At 42.5% G+C, this 16,867-nt stretch overlaps 1 protein-coding gene across 3 annotated transcripts in view; it reads right to left on the reverse strand.

Moving 5' to 3' along the window:
• The window catches only part of LOC140196163 (polyhomeotic-like protein 3), a 179,104-nt gene that overhangs the window by 126,108 nt on the left and 36,129 nt on the right, over positions 1–16,867 (reverse strand). For all 3 annotated transcript variants that reach the window (XM_072254915.1, XM_072254914.1, XM_072254913.1), the window contains one exon: positions 1,037–1,216. In XM_072254915.1, the coding sequence (XP_072111016.1) occupies positions 1,037–1,153 (117 nt within the window). In that variant the 5' untranslated portion in view covers positions 1,154–1,216. The remainder of the gene's footprint in view (positions 1–1,036; positions 1,217–16,867) is intronic.

A 16,867-nucleotide genomic window follows, 5' to 3' on the forward strand; every position in this document is an offset into this window, starting at 1 on the left:
ATGTTCCGCACAGACGTTGTGGGCCAAACAGCCTGGTTTTCTGCTGCACTGTTCTATCTTATGTAGGTTAGTCAATTTGAGGAATGGGACCAGAAGAAGCTGATGGAGCTAATATTGCTGTGTCTAGTTCTTTGGGTCACAGGGTGGCAGGCTTGGGCAAGGAGAAATGTTTGGGGTGGTGAAGAAGAAAAGCAGAATCTTTGGGTCATTCAAGATAATAAAAAGAAAACATGGATGCCTCAGATTCTCTGTGCAAGTTGGTAGGGTGGTTAAGATGGCATATGGTGTGTTGGCCTTCATTTGTCAGGGGGTGGAGTTCATAAGCCACGAGGTAATGCTGCAGCTCTATAAAGCTCTGGATCCAGCACACTTGGAGGACCATATTCATTTCTGGTCACCTCAGTACAAGAATGATGTGGAAGGTTTAGACAGGATGCAGAGAAGGTTTACCAGGATGCTGCCTGGATTAAAGAGTATGTCTTTGTTGGACAGGTTAAGCAGGATAGGGCTTTTCTCTTTGGAGAGGAGGAGAAGGATGAAAGATGACTTAATAGAGGTACACAAAATGATAAAATGCATCGATAGAATGGGCAGCCAGAGACTTTTTCTCAAAGTGGAAGTGGCTAATACAAGGGGCATAACTTTAAGGTGCTTGATGGAAATAATAAGGGGGATGTCAGAATCAATTTTTTTTTACAGGGAGAGTAGTGAGTGTGTGGAACATACTACCAAGGCTGGGAGTAAAGGCAGATACATTACAGACATTTAATAGACTCTTAGATAGGCACATGGATGAAAGAAAACATGTAGGGTTATGTGATACGTGGGAAGGAAGAGTTAGATTGATCTTGGAGTAGGTTAAAGGGTCAATATAACATTGTGGGCTGCAGGGCCTATGCTGTACTATGTTCTACCTCTGGGTATCTAATGCTAGATTCTCCAAGTCAGGTAGCACCTTCAGACATAATGCCACAATATGTAATTCAGGACCTTTGAAAGAGGGCAGGAGAAGCTAAGCTGTATCACAGCTACATACCTGAACAGCTTGTCGGTCCGAGCTGCTGTAGACAGAGATTTGTGGCGCCTGTGATCTAGGAGATGTACTGACGGTAGTGGTTGTGGTTGACGTAGTTACGCTTTGATCGTTTTCCATGGCCACACACTTCTTGACAATCAACACGTCAGAGGCAACAATTGGTGATGTGAGGCTTCAAAGCTGCAAGATCAACAAGCAGGAATGAACTTAGCATTCACATCCTTAACGCTGTCATTGAGGGTTACTGTGGCAGTCTCTATATTGGGCACACATTACTGACTACTTGCCAAGTCAGTTCCAATGAGAGTTGCTTATATAAAGCACATTGGATATCTTAGGCACTGCACTGACCTATTGAAATAAATATCAAGAAAAATGAGGTTCTACTTCACTTACACCATTTGCACTGTCACATAATGTTAAAATTCACCATAATGCCATTCCATACATGTAATATGATTTCACTCTGAAGGTTTGTAAGACCTGCCTGGCATGATTCATAGCCTAACTGGAATTTCCTCACCGTGTCGAAAGGGTTCCAGAAATTTCCTTTGGCAAATGGGTTCCAAACATATTCAACCAGCAGCAACACTGGCTGACAACTCAATACAGCCAACCAGCTGAAGCACTGAGGACTTGGACCAAAATCAGGAACAACTCAGGGATTGGAAACTATTCTCTACGGATTGCAATGTGCCCAGACTGTGATAATTAAGTTCAATGAGAAAAATAATGATGATTAGTGATGCAGTTAGCAATCACAATCCACCAGAACATATTTATGAGCTGACACACAGCACCACAGCATCATTGCTAATGTGTTGCTGAAGCCACTTTAGTTGTGAGAAGGTGAAACTCCTGCATGCGCAGATTATCTGACGGGAAAGAAATTTGGTAATATATTCTTACCCAGCACATTGAGGCCCTCCATTGGTCAGGGTTGCCCGTGGAAGTTGCTTCCTAGCTGTCTACGTGATATGCAAGTCCTTGCAGTAGGATATGAAGGGCAAGTTGATGCCCATGCAGCAGGCTCCCTGCTCTCCATGCAGCTCATGGATCCAAAGGAATGGCAGAGACTCCTACAGTTTGGCACTAGTGGCATTGCAGGAGCTGCCAGTCAGCATTGAACCCAATGTTGGATTGCTTTAGCGTCTCCAGCTCCAGATTTTTTCTTCGGGTTTACTCTTGAAGCCTTCCCTATGAGTGGGTATAGCCGCAAGGCAGCTGAAGTTTGAGATCAGAGTTTTTTTTTCTCCTAGATAAGTTGCCAACCACGGCTGACGAGCCCCGTCTGCCTGAGGTGACTGGTTTAAAGGCACCAGTAACCCAGCCTTGACCCTTTTCCTGTCAGTAGGAACTGTTCTACCGGGTTAGTAGCTAAACCACATGTGGAGCTGGACATGTTTGTCAGAGGCTAATTCAGACCCACACCATTTGGAACATTTATTATGTAGTGGGGGCTTTCCCCTTCCACCCTGCCTCCCCACCCACCCCACCCTCCCCACCTTAACAGCCCTTATGGAACTCTGTACATTATGCTCTAAATAAGTATCAATAAAACTGACAGGAAGACAGCAAAATTCAACAGGGTGGCATGATAGTGTAGCTGTTGGCGTAATGCACTACAGTGCAAATGATCATTAGACAATAAGACATACAAGCAGAATTAGGTCACTTGGGCCATCGAATCTGCTCCCCAATTCAATCATGGCTGATCCGTGGCTCATCCCTCTGCTAGCTGTGCCACCGATTAGTCCTTTTATGCTTTACTGAAGGACGTCCAGTGGTCAAGTTCTTCAGAGTTTTAGAAAGCCTAGGTTTGCATTCCTCTGGGCTGAGACAGTTGTTGCACCAACCAGGACCCCATGGCGCAGGGTCGCCTGTTACACCACCCAAGGGAGGAGGTGCGAGAGGTGGTGTGGGAGAGAACAGATGTGTGGAGGCGTGCTGGGTTGGGGCCTGGGCCCATGCAGGCCAGCTTTCCCATCAGTGCTGCTCTCCAGTGTTCAATCCCTGGAAGACAATTTGGATTGCCTTCATCTGTGACTAACCCAGCGTGGGATGAGTAACTGCTGTGTGCTTGTTCTTGCCGAAGCGTAGCTCCAGGACAATATCCCATGCACCATCAATCTTCAGGCCATGACACTCAAGGACTTGTGCTAATATTATTTGTGACTGTATGTGCTATCGTTACCATATATGCTGTGTGCCGTGTGTTGTGTGGTTTGCACCCTGGCCTCCTTTAGCTGTATACATGTGTGTGATTGACTGATAATTAAACTTGAACCTGAACTTAATGAAGAGGTTAAAATTCTGATTGATCTCAAAAGAATAAATCATGAATAAGGTAGCAGAAATGTATTCAAATCAGGCAGCCACACATTTACACAAACCCCAGTTTATTCTTCTAATATTCCCATCAACCCTTCAATAGGAGTTAGCAAAATGTGGCTAATAACAGTCTTCAATCATAAGAGCTGTTGGAACAATGATAACTGGCTTCACATCACTTCCGGTATGAAATCCTGCATTTATATGATAATTGACATGCTGTAGATTCTGGAGATCCAAAATAAAAACACTGCTGGAGAAACTCAACGCAATAGGCAGCACCTGTAGAAGTTCAAGTTTATTGTCATCCAACCATACGCATTTGCACTGCCAAATAAAACAACATTCATCCGGACCAAAGTACTGAACACAATACATAAAGTATTACAAAGACAAATAAATTAACAAATATTAAAATACTATATTCTGGAAGATTGACATTTAGCACAAGGTGCATTTACAACACAAGTTTAAAGTAAACAGTATAATGCTAGTGGCACTTCATACGTGGTGAGACCTGGGTGGTGGCAGTGAGTGCAGTAGTCTCACAGTTTGGGGAAAGAAGCCATTTCCCATCCTAACAGTTCTTGTCCTAAAACTACACTACTCCTGCCTGACGGTTGGACTCTTAACACTAAGGGCCCTGCGTATGCAGTACTCATGATAAACATCTCAAATGTGCTGAAGGAGTCCTCACAGTCTTTTGTAGGGTTGTACGGGCAGATGCCTTGCAATTCCCGTACCAGACCGTGATCAGCGGGTCAAGACATTCACAGAAAAGCGAAGAGTTAAACGTTTATAGATTAACGGCAAGGATCCTACGTCAGAACTGAGAAACAAGAAGAAACCAGATCATTCTCAGTAGCAGAGATGGCAGGGAGAGTAATGGGTAGAACAGAGGGAGTATCTCTGTTAGGACGAGACCAAATTTAAGTTGCATTTTTGCCATATTAAGAGCAACACAGAGGCTACACAAGCATAATCTGACTATCAAGATACTTGTAAGTATGTTAAGACTGAGAAGCAAGATCTTAGTGAAAGCAAGGAATGGAGAAGGCTAAAGAAGTATCCAAATTTCTGAAGATCAGGGTGTGGCTGCTGGTGATGAAAATCCAAGATATGCAGAGGTCAGAATTGCTGGAATACAGATGTGCAGTGATAAGAACAAAATAAAACTGCCCTCACAAAAGCATCGTCTGCTAAGCCATGTTTCAGAATGAGAACACGAGAAATTCTGCAGATGCTGGAAATTCAAGCAACACACATCAAAGTTGCTGGTGAACGCAGCAGGCCAGGCAGCATCTCTAGGAAGAGGTACAGTCGACGTTTCGGGGAACAACACCTTATATTCCATCTGGGTAGCCTCCAACCTGATGGCACGAACATTGGCTTCTCTAACTTCCGCTAATGCCCCACCTCCCCCTCGTACCCCATCCGTTATTTATTTATATACACACATTCTTTCTCTCTCTCTCCTTTTTCTCCCTCTGTCCCTCTGACTATACCCCTTGCCCATCCTCTGGGTTTTTTGCCCCCCTCCCCCTTTTCCTTCTCCCCGGACCTCCTGTCCTATGATTCTCTCATATCCCTTTTGCCAATCACCTGTCCAGCTCTTGGCTCCATCCCTCCCCCTCCTGTCTTCTCCTATCATTTTGGATCTCCCCCTCCCCCTCCTACTTTCAAATCTCTTATTAGCTCTTCCTTCAGTTAGTCCTGACGAAGGGTCTCGGCCTGAAACGTCGACTGTACCTCTTCCTAGAGATGCTGCCTGGCCTGCTGCGTTCACCAGCAACTTTGATGTGTGTTGCTCTTCAGAATGAGAGGTGACCTGATAGAGGTGTATAAGACGATGAGAGGCATTGATCGTGTGGATAGTCAGAGGCTTTTTCCCAGGGCTGAAATGGCTGACATGAGAGGGCACAGTTTTAAGGTGCTTGGAAGTAGGTACAGAGGAGATGTCAGGGGTAAGTTTTTTTTAAACGCAGAGGGTGGTGAGTGTGTGGAATGAGCTGCTGGCGACGGCGGTGGAGGCGGATACAATAGGGTCTTTTGACAGATTTCTGGATAGGTACATGAAGCTTAGAAAAATAGAGGGCTATGGGTAACCCGAGGTAATTTCTAAAGTAAGTACATGTTCAGTACAGCATTGTGGGCCGAAGGGCCTGTATTGTGCTGTAAGTTTTCTATGTTTCTATGTTAGAATCTGTTCTTGCTCAGGATACAAATGTAGTCATGATCTCAGCGAGTAAGATTCCAAGTGTGCAACTGCACTACGTTGGCTGTATTAATTTAATCCCTGCCAAAAAGCTAGCCAGGGCTGCTCTGATCTCTGATGTCATCTGTACACAAACAGAAGCTCAGATTTCAGGCACCACAATTGCTGAAGTATGTTTATTTACCAGCAAGAGGAGATAACCGTAGTTCTGAGTGTGAATAAGCTCCTCAGGCTCTGATCAATAATGGACTGCAAAGATTGGCAGAGTTGAATTAAATAGAAAGGCCAGAGTTTCTGTGCCACAGTGCCAATTGACAGCCTTATTAAATTGTGTGCTAAAACCAGAAAATGCTGGGAACACCCAGCAGGCAAAGTAGAACAAGTGGAAAGTTAATGTTTCAGGTCTGAGACTCTTTATGGTTCTAAACAAAGCTCCTCATATTTCAGGCTTCATTTTCCTGAAGTAAGAACTCTTTCTCTTCAAGGATCAAGGATCCACTTTATTTACTATACAGGTTGATCACCCCTTATCTGACATGCTTGTGACTGGAAGTGTTTCAGATTTCAAATTTATTTGGATTTTGGAATATTTGCATCCACATGTAGATTCAAAGGTTCAAAGTATACTTATTATCAAAGTATGTATACAGTATACAAGCCTGCGATTCGTCCTTCCACAGGGCAGCCACGAAACAAAGAAACACCATTCAAAGAATACATCAAACACCCAATGTGTGAAAAAAAGAACAAATCATGTAAACAACAAAAAGCAAGCGAATAACACACAGAATATTAAACATCAAACCACAGAGCCTTTGGAACAGTCCAGGAGTGTTCAGTTCGGTTTAGCGCCGTGTCATGCATTGACCTCAGGCAACACAGCCAGTCCATAAATGTCCATATAATGAGATACCTTGGGGATGGGACTGGTCTAAACATGAAATCCATTTACATTACATATACAGTTTATATATACTGTATACCCTGAAGGTATTTATGTAGAATTTTTAACAATTTTGTGCATGAAACAATGTGTATATTAAACAATCAGAAAGGTAAGCTATTACTACCTTGGCCACCCAGGTGGACAGTCAGTGGCTATTTGGCATTGTCATCATTTCCAACTCGGAACTTAAGTGCTACCAGTAATCAGTCTTTGTCCTACTCTTGTTCATCACACATGTACTAAAGCAGCCGTTCAGAATGTTAGATTTTCAACAGCAACAATCTTGGCAAACTCAATGAATCTCTCTTGTGCTTCGTGACTGAAGATGCTTATCACCACAAATCTTTAAAAATTTAATGCCATGCCTTTTCTTAATACTCCGCCACCAGCTTGCTGAATGTTTACCACCTTCAATTTTCAGTCCGTTGGGATAGATCTTTGCTTGTTTCATGATCAGCTTACTGTTGAGTGGCACATGTTTACTTGCTGACAAGTCCATTTTTTCAATACAAAATCAAGAACTTTATTTTTACGCCTTACATATGTGAGGTCACTTATCAAACTTGTCTGTTGTGCACAGAGACCTGCACACCACAGACAGACAGAAGGAGTGGATACAGCCTAGTCCATCACAGGTAAAGCCCTCTCCACTACTCAGCACATCTACATGAAGCATTGTCACAGGAAGGCAGCATCAATCATTAGGAATCCCCAACACCCTGGTCATGCTCTCTTCTTGCTGCTGCTATCAGCAAGAAGGTACTGGTGCCTCAGGACTCACACCACCAGGTTCAGGAACAGATATTACCCCCCAGCCATCAAACTCTTGAACCAAAGGGAATAACTTCATTCAACATTTCATCATTAAAATGTTCCCACGCAACCTATGGACTCACTTTAAAGGACTTTTCATTTCATGTTCTTGATATTTATTGTTTATTTATTTATTTTTTCTTTCTTTTTGCAATTTGCAGAGTTTGTTGTCTTTTGCACGCTGGTTGAACACCCAAATTGGTGCAGTCTTTCATTGATTCTATTATGGTTATTATTCTATTATGAGTCTATTGAGCATGCCTGCAAGAAAATAAACCTCAGGGTTGTATATGGTGACAATTACATATACTTTGATAATGACCTTACTTTGAACATTGCCCAGGAACCTTCTCAGCGTATTGTGGAATTTTTGTGACACCATGTCTGCGCTCAAAAACATTTTGGAATTCAGAGGTTTTTGGATTATGGAATTTCAGTTGGGGGTGTGCAACCTGCATACATTTAGACACGACTTTATAAGGTACACCTGCCCATTAATGCAAATATCTAATATCTTAATGCATAAAATCATGCAGACATGGTCAAACGATTCAGTTGTTCAGACCAAATACCAGAATAGGGTAGAAATCTGATCTAAGTGACCTTGACCATGGAATGATTGTTGGTGCCAGATAGGATAGTTTGAGTATCGCAAAAACTGCTGATCTCCCTGAATTTTCACATACAACAATCTCAAGAGTTTATAAAGAATGATGCTAAAAACAAAAAAAAAACATCCAGTGAGCAGCAGTTTTATAGGCAAAAATGCCTTGCTGATAAGAGAGGTCAGAGTGAAATGGCCAGACTGGTTCAAGCTGACGGGAAGGTGACTCAACTAAACACACATTACAACTGTGGTGTGCAAAAGAGCATCTATAAACACACAATGTGCCAAACCTTGAAGTGGATGGACTACAGCAGCCAAACAGCACGAACATACATTGTGGATTCCAGTTTATTGGGCCATCAGTTAATGAGAGCTTATTTGGGATAACTCTTAAAGACCAAAACCTAATTGAGAAAATTGTCAGGATTCCCTTCATTTCTTTGGACAATATGCCACTTAATTGGGGTAGGAGACTGTTGCTGAACAGTTTCTAAATGGCATCAGTCACATGCACTTGTCTGGGCATTAAGACACTACAACGTGCTTTGAACAACTGATTTTTAAATAGTGTTCATTGCGTGGGTTCGTATTCAAAATGCAGTGATTTTTGTCACTGAGAGCTGGTGAGAAATAAGCGGTAAGACAATTCACAACTGTTTTGCTCACCACAGTTTCAAACATTCAGGCATTGAGATGCCAGAAACAGCTGGGAGTGAAAATGGAATGATTCACTACTTCAACAAGTTAGGAGCTATGAAGATTTTGAAAGCATCAAGAATCATCTTGAATGTTACAATGAAAATGAAGATTTGGAGGATACAATCCTCGAAAACATTGTACAAAGGCAGTCCATTATCTACACTAAGCATCCATGTTGATTTTGGTCATTTGCAGTCAATCAAAAGAACATAGCAGTGAGCACTACATGAACTCCCCGGTTGATAAGACCATAAGATCTTAAGACATAGAGGCGTAACTAGGCCATCTGGTCCATCGAGTCTGCTCCACCATTCAATCATGGCTGATCCTTTTTTTTTCTATCTTCTCCTCAACCCCAGTTCCCGGCCTTGATAATTATTAGGAACTAATATAGAGTTTTATATTACTGTGGTATTATTGGTGGTGTTCTACTTTGTTCCATATTTCATTTAAATATGTAATTAGCTACTCAGTTTGTTTTTTTTAACATTTTAAGTTATTTTAATTACTTCAGCAAATTGGGACAGCAGTTTAATTGGGCCTGATCCCGACGTGTCCCAATTAATCGGTTTCCACACTATTAGGAATTTGCTGTGGTGTGTTGGTCAGGGTATAATATGCAACAAGAAACAAAAACATTCAACAATTATAAAGAATAAAGAATTATATTAAAAAAATGAAGCTAGAGGTTAAAGTATGGATATGGAAAAAATGTACATAAATACATAAATATCTACATGTCTTTACAATGGAAACATCATAAAAGGTGTTCTGAAGTGTTTACAGTGCAGTGACAGTGTTTATAGATAGAGGGGAATGGGTTGGGAACAACTAGAAAGGTTGATCAGATTAAATGTCTAGGGAAAGAGATGTTTAAGATGGTGTGAAGTTTTTTTTGCTTTAACAGCCCTATATCGTTTTTCAGATGGGAAACATTTGGAAAAGACGGTTTGCAGGGTGGGTGGTGTCCACAATGATTTTTCATAACCGCTTCGCTGTCCTGGACACATACAAGTGCTGCAGTGATGGTAGACTGCAGACAATGATCTTTCTGCTGACCTGACAGTTCTCTGTAGATTTTGTATATTGTGGGAGGATGCTGCACCAAACCAGACATAACAGCTGGTGTGAGGATGCTCTCCAGAAAGGCAGAATAGAATTGTAGTAGTACGTTCTAGAGAAGGTGAAATTATACCAAATGTCACAAGACGTATTTCCTCTGCCAAGTCTTTTTATTAATGAAAGAGATATGAATTTCCCATGAAGTCTTATGAAATAACGATGCCCAGGGACCTGAATGTTGTAACAGAGCTAACTGTAGAGTTGTTGATGATGAGTGGGTGGAGATGTTTCCACAAATGCTCCACTTACTGTTCCGGTTACTGATAGAATCAGAATCAGGTTTATTATCACTGACATTGTTGTTTTGTGGCAGCAGGTCAGTACAATACACAAAAAGAACTATAAAATACAATAATAAATAGATATAATATTCTGCAAAAGTCTTGGGCACATATACTGTATATAGCAAGGATACCTATGACTTTTGTGCAGTACTGTAGTACTTTAAAGTATTACACTGTACTACCGCCATAAAAAGTCAAATTTCATTATACATGTGAGTGATGATAAACCTAAATCTGATATGGGTCCCTATTGTGGACTGAGAGTGGGAAGGAGGCAAGAAGATGGGCATTATGGTTGGGTAAGCAGAAGGGAGAGGGGAGGGAGCAGGCAGCGCCACAAAGACATTCTGTAATGATCAATAAACCAATAAATTACCTTGCCTGGTGTATCAGGGCCGGGTGTGTCTGCACACACGCCATCCCCCACCCCTGGCACCCCTCCTCTGCCACCTGTCCCACTCCCTTCCCGCAGCAGTCCACACTCAGCATTCGCAAAATCCTTTGCACCTGCCAGATTTACAAACTCAGCCTCCACTCCGCATTGACAAATCCAGTACTGTGCAAAAGTCTGAGGGACCCTAGCTATATACAGTATATGTGCCTAGGATGTCTGAACAGTAATGTAATTAAACATTAAATAAAATAAATAGGGCATAAAGAGGGCAAAAATAGTTCATTGTCCAACCCAAGGGTTGAATGGTTAGATTCAGAAATACGATGGCAGTGAGGAAAAAACTGTTTCTAAAATGTTGAGTGTATGTCTTCAGGCTTCTACATCTCCTGCTTTATGGCAGCAATGAGAAGAGGGTGTGTCCTGAGTGATGGTGAGTCCTTAATCATGGATGCTGCCTTTTTGACGCATTGCCTTTCCAATATGTTCTTGACGCTGGTGCACCTCAGGAGTGTGTGTTCAGCCCACTGCTCGACTCTCTGTATACACATGACTGTGTGGCTAGGCATAGCTCAAATACCATCTATAAATTTGCTGATGATACAACCATTGTTGATAGAATCTCGGGTGGTGACAAGAGGGCGCACAGGAGTGAGATATGCCAACTAGTGGAGTGATGCCGCAGCAACAACCTGGCACTCAACGTCAGTAAGACGAAAGAGCTGATTGTGAACTTCAGGAAGGGTAAGATGAAGGGACACACACCAATCCTCACAGAGGGATGAGAAGTGATGAGAGTGAGCAGCTTCAAGTTCCTCAGTGTCAAGATCCCTGAGGATCTAACCCGGTCCCAACATATCGATGTAGTTATAAAGAAGGCAAGACAGCCACTATACTTTATTCGGAGTTTGAAGAGATTTGGCATGTCAACAAATACACTCAAAAACTTCTATAGTTGTACCGTGGAGAGCATTCTGACAGGCTGCATCACTGTCTGGTATGGAGGGGCTACTGCACAGGACAGCAAGAAGCTGCAGAAGGTTGTAAATCTAGTCAGCTCCATCTTGGGCACTAGCCTACAGAGTACCCAGGACATCTTTAGAGCGCAGTGTCTCAGAAAGGCAGCGTCCATTATTAAGGACCTCCAGCACCCAGGGCATGCCCTTTTCTCACTGTTACCATCAAGTAGGAGGTACAGAAGCCTGAAGGCACAGACTCAGCGATTCAGGAACAGCTTCTTCCCCTCTGCCACCTGATTCCTAAATGGACATTGAAGCTTTAGACACTATCTCACTTTTTAAAAAAAATACAGTATTTCTGGTTGCACATTTTTAAAACCTATTCAATATACATAATTGGTTTACTTGTTTATTTATTATTCATTTTATTTTATTTATTATTATTATTATTTTCTCTCTCTGCTAGTTTATGTATTGCATTGAACTACTGCTGCTAAGTTAATAGATTTCACGTCACATGCCGGTGATAATAAACCTGATTCTGATACTGGGGAGACTACTGTCCCTGATGGAGCTGGCTGAGTTGCAACTTTCTGCAGTTTTTCCGATCTTGTGCAGTGGCCCCTCCATGCCAGGTGGTGATACAGCCAGTTAGAATGCTCTCCATGCTATTTTCGCTAGAACCCTTGGTGACATACCAAACCTCCTCAAACTCCTAATGAAACACAGCTGCTGGTGTGCCTTCTTTGTGATTGCTTCAACATGTTGGACCCAGGATAGAGCTTCAGAGATGTTGACACCCAGGAACCTGAAACTGTTCACTCTTTCCATTGCTAATCCATCACTGAAAACTGCTGTGTGTTCCCTTGGCTTCTCCTTCCTGAAGTCCACATCAACACCTTGGTCTTACTGACACTGAGTGTATGATTGCTGTTGTGGCACCACTCAACCAGCTGATTTATCTCGCTCCTGTATGCCTCCTCGTCATCATTGCGTCCTCACTATTGTATTGGTGTTAGTTTATTAATGTGACATACATAAGATGCCGTGAAAAGGTTTTGTATGTGTAATCAGATGATGACCTCCATCCAGGACATTCTCACTCCTCCCTCGCCCATCAGGCAAAAGATACCAAAGCCTGAAATCCCATATCGCCAGGCTCAAAAACAGCTTCTACCCCACTGAATCAATCTCTTGTACGATCAGTTGGACTCCTGCCCTTATAGTCCTGACCTTGTAATCTACCTTGCCACACACTTGGACCTTACTGGCTGCCTGCATTGCTCTTTCTCTGCAGCTGTAACACTTTATTCTGCATTTTTTCATTGATTTTTCCCTTCGGTTGCCTTGATGTAACAACTAATGAAATTATCTATATGGATAGCTTCCAAAGAATGTACATTGCTACATATGACAATAATAAACCAATTTACAATTAAGACTAAACCAGCATGTGTTATAATGTAAACAGCATTATAAAAAATGTTTACAGTGCAGTACAGTGACAGGTAATAGTTAGAGGGAGTTATTTCCTTAATAGAGAATGCCTGTGCATGACTTTGTTTAATATGGGGAGGCCGATGCATGGGCAGCCACCGCAGAGTCCTTGTCAGATTGGGGTCAGAGTCCAGTGGCATGGAATGCAAGACGACCGGGGACCCTTCCTTGTTGCAGCCTTTTTCTGCATTCACTGCCGTTATGATGTGTCATTATCAATCGCCAGCTCCACCGTTGAGGTCTCGGTTAGATCGCTCTTTGTCTGAGTCCTCCCCTTTGACCTTACTGCCATGGGTGACAGAAGTAATTTGGTGTCCTAACCAACATAGAGAGCTATAGTCCCAGTGTAGGTCAATATTACGCAGTATAAATGGCTTGGTACAGACTATATAGGCCAAATAGCCTGTTTAAATACTGATTTTTCTATGACTCTTCTATTTAAAAACGTATTTTTTTTATGGAGGAGGAGGAGGAGAAAAAGATTGCGATGCAACGCAGCACGCGCGGCCACTACGGTGGTGATGTCTGTTATTTGTCAAGTAGGTACAATGCACAATTCTGATTTGATGCAGACAGAAGTAAGAGTACAGAGGAACATCTGGAAAACTTCTGAAATGCCCGCTTCGCTGCCACTGCTACTGTGTGGTAACCGGAATCTCCGGAGGAGAAGGCCCCGAATCCTCGGCTTTGCTTGTTTCGGCGGCCAGGGCGAGGTCAAAGGTGCTCAGCACAGGATGGCGCTCAGGAGGCTGTATCGGAGGGGCTGGTCGGAGGCTCGAAGTTTTCGGACAGACGGACTCAGTGTTGGCTGTGGTTGGGTGCTTACAATGCATCGGCAGTTGTAGGTGCCTGGAGGTTTATGGCAGGGAGTTTCTCCCTTTGCCGCCTGCTGTCGGGGACTCGGGAGTCAATTGGGACTTCGAGACTTTTTTTTCTGCGCCAATAGTCTGTTCTTTATCAAATTATGGTATTGCTTTGCACTGCTGTAACTATATGTTATAATTATGTGGTTCTGTCAGTGTTAGTCTTTGGTTTGTCCTGTTTTCTGTGATATCACTCCGGAGGAACATTGTATCATTTCGTAATGCATGCATGCATTTCTAAATGACAATAAAGGAAGACTGAGTGCTCTCATAATCTAATCATAGAAAACGTACAGCACAATACTGGCCCTTCAGCCCACCATGCTGTGCCGAACATGTACTTACTTTAGAAATTACTGAGGGTTACCCATAATCCTCTATTTTTCTAAGTTCCATGTACCATATTTCTATGTAATTAGCTTAATTACGTTCAGCACAATATTGTGGGCCGAAGGGCATGTTCCTGTACCTTCCTGCAGCATGGTAGCATAGTGTTATTACAGTGCAAGTGTATTACAGTTCAATTCCCACCACTGTCTGTAAGGAGTTTATATGTTCTCCCCGTGATCCCCATTTCCTCCTGGTGCTCCCATTTACTCCCACATTCCAAAGATGTACAGGTTAGGGCTAGCAAGTTGAGGGCAAGCTATGTCAGCATAGGAAGCATGATTCAAGATTCAAGATTGAAGATCGTCATTTCCAGTAAACAAGTGTAAAGGAGAACGTAATAATTGTTACTCCAGATCAAATGTAGCTCAAAAAAAAGTAATAAAAAATTACAACAAAAATAAATACATAGATAGCTTATATACATAGATCGATTAAAGTGACACAAGGTACAGGAGTGTCTGTACATAAGGTGACCCTGACAGGACAAGATAAAGCAGTGGTGAAGATATTGATCAGCCTCACTGCTTGGAGAAAATAACTATTTTTGTGTCTGGTGGTACTGTCAGGCTCCCCGCACCCCCCCCCCCCCAGTAAATTGTTGGACTGTGTTGGTTGTTAATGCAAGCAGACAACAAACTTCACTGTATATTTCGATGTACTGTACATGTGACAATAAATGTAATCCTTAATTGTTCCTGTTTTACCTGTAGCTCACCCATATCACAAGCTTACAGTTGCTCTTTGCCCCAGATCTATGGAGAACACTTCTTCAATGAACAATGGAAGAATAGGGAACTGCTGCCAAATTTGCTCAGAAACATGTATCATTCCCAATTATGACCGGTTCAGCCACATTCTCAGGTTCAGAGCCTGTATCTTCTCCTGTCAGAGGCTCCAAACAATATTTACTGAAAGACCAACATAAACTGTGACATGTTATACAAAAACATACATTTTCCCCACAGTACACCTGTACAAGATTTTATTTTATTTTTTATTTAGAGATGCAGTGCAGAACAAGCCCTTCTAGCCCAACAAGCCTCACCGCCCAGCAAACCACTGATTTACACAGAAACATAGAAAACCTACAGCACAATACAGGCCCTTCAGCCCACTTTAGAATTTACCTTGGGCTCACAATCTGAAGGTCGTGGGTTCGAGTCTTGGCCAAGGCAGTGTATTGTGTCTTTGAGCAAGGCACTTAACCACACACTGCTCCGGTCCACCCAGCTGAAAATGGGCACCGGCAAATGCTGGGGGTTAACTTCGCGATAGACTGGCGTCCGGGGGGGGGGAGTCTCGTACTCTCAGTCGCTTCACGCCACAGAAACCGGCATAAGCACCAGCCTGATGGGCCACAAGGCTCCGGACAGACTTTAACTTTTTTTTTTAACCCACAGCCCTCTATTTTTCTAAGCTCCATGTACCTATCCAGGAGCATCTTAAAAGACCCTATCGTATCTGCTTCCACCACCGTTTTCCCCGCAGCCCATTCCACGCACTCACCACTCTGCGTAAAAAACTTACCCTTGACATCTCCTCTGTACCTACTTCCAAGCACCTTAAAACTGTGCCCTCTCGTGTTAGCCATTTCAGTCCTGGGAAAAAGCCTCTGACTATCCACATGATCAATGCCCCATTTAACCTTAGCCTAGGCCCAGAACAATTTATAATAAACAATTAACCTACTAACCGTACATCTTTGAAATATGCAAGTGTAGGGTTCTCAGTAATATTAACTGTAATGTTAACTGTTAACTGCTAATTATAAAATGGCTCCTCTTTACTGTAATAATGAAATGGCTTCTTTGCAATATTAACTATGAGGCAATGTTCTCTGTAGCTGAAATGTTTGGGTTATAGTTATAGATATTCTTGCAGGTAGGTTTGCAAGAGAGGCTCCAGTGGATTTAAACTAGGTACAAGGAGGGAGGGGAACCAGAGTGTAGGAACAGATGTAGGGGAGAAGGAAGAAAAATAGTAAAGTTATTTCCACCGTTAGTGATAAACAGAGAGTAAGAGGTGGAAAATTTCTTAAATGCATTTATTTTAATGCTAGGAGCATTATAAGAAAGGTGGATGAGCTTAAAGCATGGATTGATACCTGGAAGTATGATGTGGTAGCTATTAGTGAAACATGGTTACAGGAGGGGTGTGACTGGCAACTAAATATTCTTGGATTTAATTGCTTCAGGTGTGATAGAATCAGAGGGACAAGAGGGGGAGGTGTTACATTGCTTGTCAGAGAAAATATTACAGCAGTGCTCTGGCAGGATAGATTAGAGGTCTCGTCTAGGGAGGCTGTTTGGGTGGAATTGAGGAATGGAAAAGGTGTAGTAACACTTATGGGGGTGTATTATAGACCACCAAATGGGGAGCGAGAATTGAACAAATTTGCAAGGAGATAACAGATATTTGTAGTAAGCACAAGGTTGTGATTGTGGGAGATTTTAATTTTCCACACATAGACTGGGAAGCCCATACTGTAAAAGGGCTGGATGGTTTGGAGTTTGTAAAATGTGTGCAAGATAGTTTTTTGCAGCAATACATAGAGGTACCAACCAGAGAAGGGGCAATGTTGGTCCTGTTAGGGAATGAGATAGGTCAGGTGATGGAGGTTTGTGTTGGGGAGCACTTCGGGTCCAGTGATCACAATGCTATTAGTTTCAGTGTAATTATGGAGAAGAATAAGACTGGACCCAGGGTTGAGATTT

This window comes from Mobula birostris, chromosome 4 (genome assembly GCF_030028105.1).
Source record: "Mobula birostris isolate sMobBir1 chromosome 4, sMobBir1.hap1, whole genome shotgun sequence".
In the NCBI taxonomy this organism is placed as follows: Eukaryota; Metazoa; Chordata; class Chondrichthyes; order Myliobatiformes; family Myliobatidae; genus Mobula; species Mobula birostris.